This window comes from Apis dorsata, unplaced genomic scaffold (assembly GCF_000469605.1).
Source record: "Apis dorsata unplaced genomic scaffold, Apis dorsata 1.3 scaffold_1070, whole genome shotgun sequence".
Taxonomy (NCBI): Eukaryota; Metazoa; Arthropoda; class Insecta; order Hymenoptera; family Apidae; genus Apis; species Apis dorsata.
In genome coordinates, this window is record NW_006264168.1 from 12969 (window position 1) to 15530 (window position 2562).

Below are 2562 nucleotides of genomic sequence, written 5' to 3' on the forward strand. Positions count from 1 at the left end.
TTATATATCAATACATATGTAATATGCAAAGATTGTATAGATATATTATATTTAATATATTTATGTATATATATATATATATATATATATATATACAACATGTTATATGTCTGATCGAAATGAATTAAATATTTTTATATAATTAAATATTTTGGTTAATATGAAAAATTAATATAATATAATTAATACTTTATTGCATATTCTTATAGATGACTTTATATAATTTTCATACAAAATATAATACATATTTGTTTAACTTATGTAAATTCGAAATATTAATTTTCAAAGTTGCATACAGTATTGTCCAATTTTTTAATAAAAAGATAAATTATTCGGATTTTATACATTAATAATAATAATAATGGATGAATTTAATATTCATGATTTATTTATTTTAGAAGAAAAAATATTCATTTCTATTTCAAATGAATTTTTTCTATATTAAATTTAATTTTGTTTGCTTTCAATTAATTGAAGAGTATATAAAATATGCTTTATAGACATGTTAGTTTTTTATGAAATATTTGTAATATTTTCTTAATTTGTTTTTCTTAATTTAAATGTTGTTTTTATTCATTCCTTTTTCATACATTCCTAGTAATATTTTATCAGGCATATATTATGTTAAGTGGTCCAGATATTTTGTTAATTTGTTAATATTATCTATTTCAATATTTTATATGAAAAGTAAAATATTTCTTAATACATTAAATAAAATATACATAATAGATAAATATTTTATTTTGATAATTTTTTTAGAATTAATTTTAAAATTAAAATTAATTTTGTTTTAAAACAAAATTAGAATTAATTTTGTTTTATTACTTAGTAGATATATTAAAATGGAATACATGGATAAATTTTTTTTAATATTTGATTTCTAAAAAAAAATTATTTTCTAAATTAAAATCAAAATTTGATGAATAAATTTTTTGAATTGTCACAAATTATTTGATGATTATTTTTATTAATTTTATAATATTTTGTTTAGTGATTTATAATAATTTAATTTTTATTTTTAACAAATAATAAATTTTCTTTCTATATATAAATAATTTTAAATGGAAATATTTGAATTTTAATATATTTAAAATAGATTAAAAGAAATTATCATTTTACAGAATAATCAATTCTTAATTCATTATATTGTAAATATCACTTTGCATATTTAAAATTATTATATATTATATATTAATATTAACAAATTCATAATTAATAGAAAGAAGAAAAATATCATAATATAATAAAAATAAAAATTAAAAATTAAAAAATATGTTCAATTAAAGACATAAAATAAATAAAAAATTAAAAATTTTTGCAGCAAAAATCAATTTTATAGAAATTTTCTTTTACATTAAAATTACTTAAATCTGAAAAATAAAAGCAAGTTATTTTGATTATTTTGATTATTATTTATTTATTATTTATTAAATAATCATTATCATCATATAATTTGATTTTCTATAAATGATTTTTTATTTCATTCATTTTTTATTTCATATTTTATTTCATAAAATATATCAAGAATAAATTGAAATTAGTAGTAAACTGACTATATTGAAGCATTGCAATATAAAGGATTAATGTGATATAAATTCTATCTTATTATTTATTTTTCCTGAAATTATTTATTATAAGAAATTATAGGTTTATAATTTTTACAATATAATATTTTTCGATATTAATAATTATATACATAGAATATACATATATGATAAAATAAAAATTCAAGTTTTATTAAAATAATTCCAGTCATTACATCTATCACAATATTTATACTTTGATTGATATTATATCATGTTAAATAAAATATATTTTTTAATATGTTTATTTTATTGAAAATAAAAAATTCTTATTTTTATTTTAGTTAATAGTTATTTCTTAGTAATAGTTATTATTTTATTTTAATAGTTTTAGAAATTGTCTAAATGCATGCATTTGATAATTTTAGCAAAACATTACCTATTTTTTAATATAAATTCTATATATTTTTATAATGTATAATTGAGATAATAGCTAATATAAACCATATAATATTATTTAATTAATTATTACTGTTTACAAACAAAAAATTTATTGCTTAGAAGAAGATTTTTTAAGAATATGTTAAGAAAATATGTTAAGAAAAATTCAATATTAAGAAATTAATAATTTAAGTTATATATCTTTCTTAAATTTAATATCTTTCAATAAAAAATGTGCAATTATATTGAAACTTATTTTATTTAAGAATTGAGATTATCATATTTAGGTACTTCATGTAGGATGTCAAATCGATATCATGTGTCAAATATTAATGAAAACTACTCATAGAGATCAAAAGAAATTAAAATTCTTTATTAAAAGGCATCAAGAAATTATCCTATTGGCAGATAAAATTGAAAAGTTTTTTACTTATATAGCACTTAGTCAACTTATATCAAATACTCTAATTACTTGTTGTTTGGGTTATCTTATAGTAATTGTAAGTAACACTGTTATATCGTTATATTATTGTATACATAATAATAATAATAATAATAATAATAATAATAATAATAATAATAATAATAATAATAATAA

The 2562-nt window shown here is 14.3% G+C and overlaps 1 protein-coding gene across 1 annotated transcript in view; it reads left to right on the plus strand.

Moving 5' to 3' along the window:
- Positions 1-2562, plus strand: part of LOC102679224 (odorant receptor 13a-like) — a 21680-nt gene that overhangs the window by 12573 nt on the left and 6545 nt on the right. The window contains exon 3 of the mRNA XM_031514578.1: positions 2252-2464. Within this exon, the coding sequence (XP_031370438.1) occupies positions 2252-2464 (213 nt within the window). The remainder of the gene's footprint in view (positions 1-2251; positions 2465-2562) is intronic.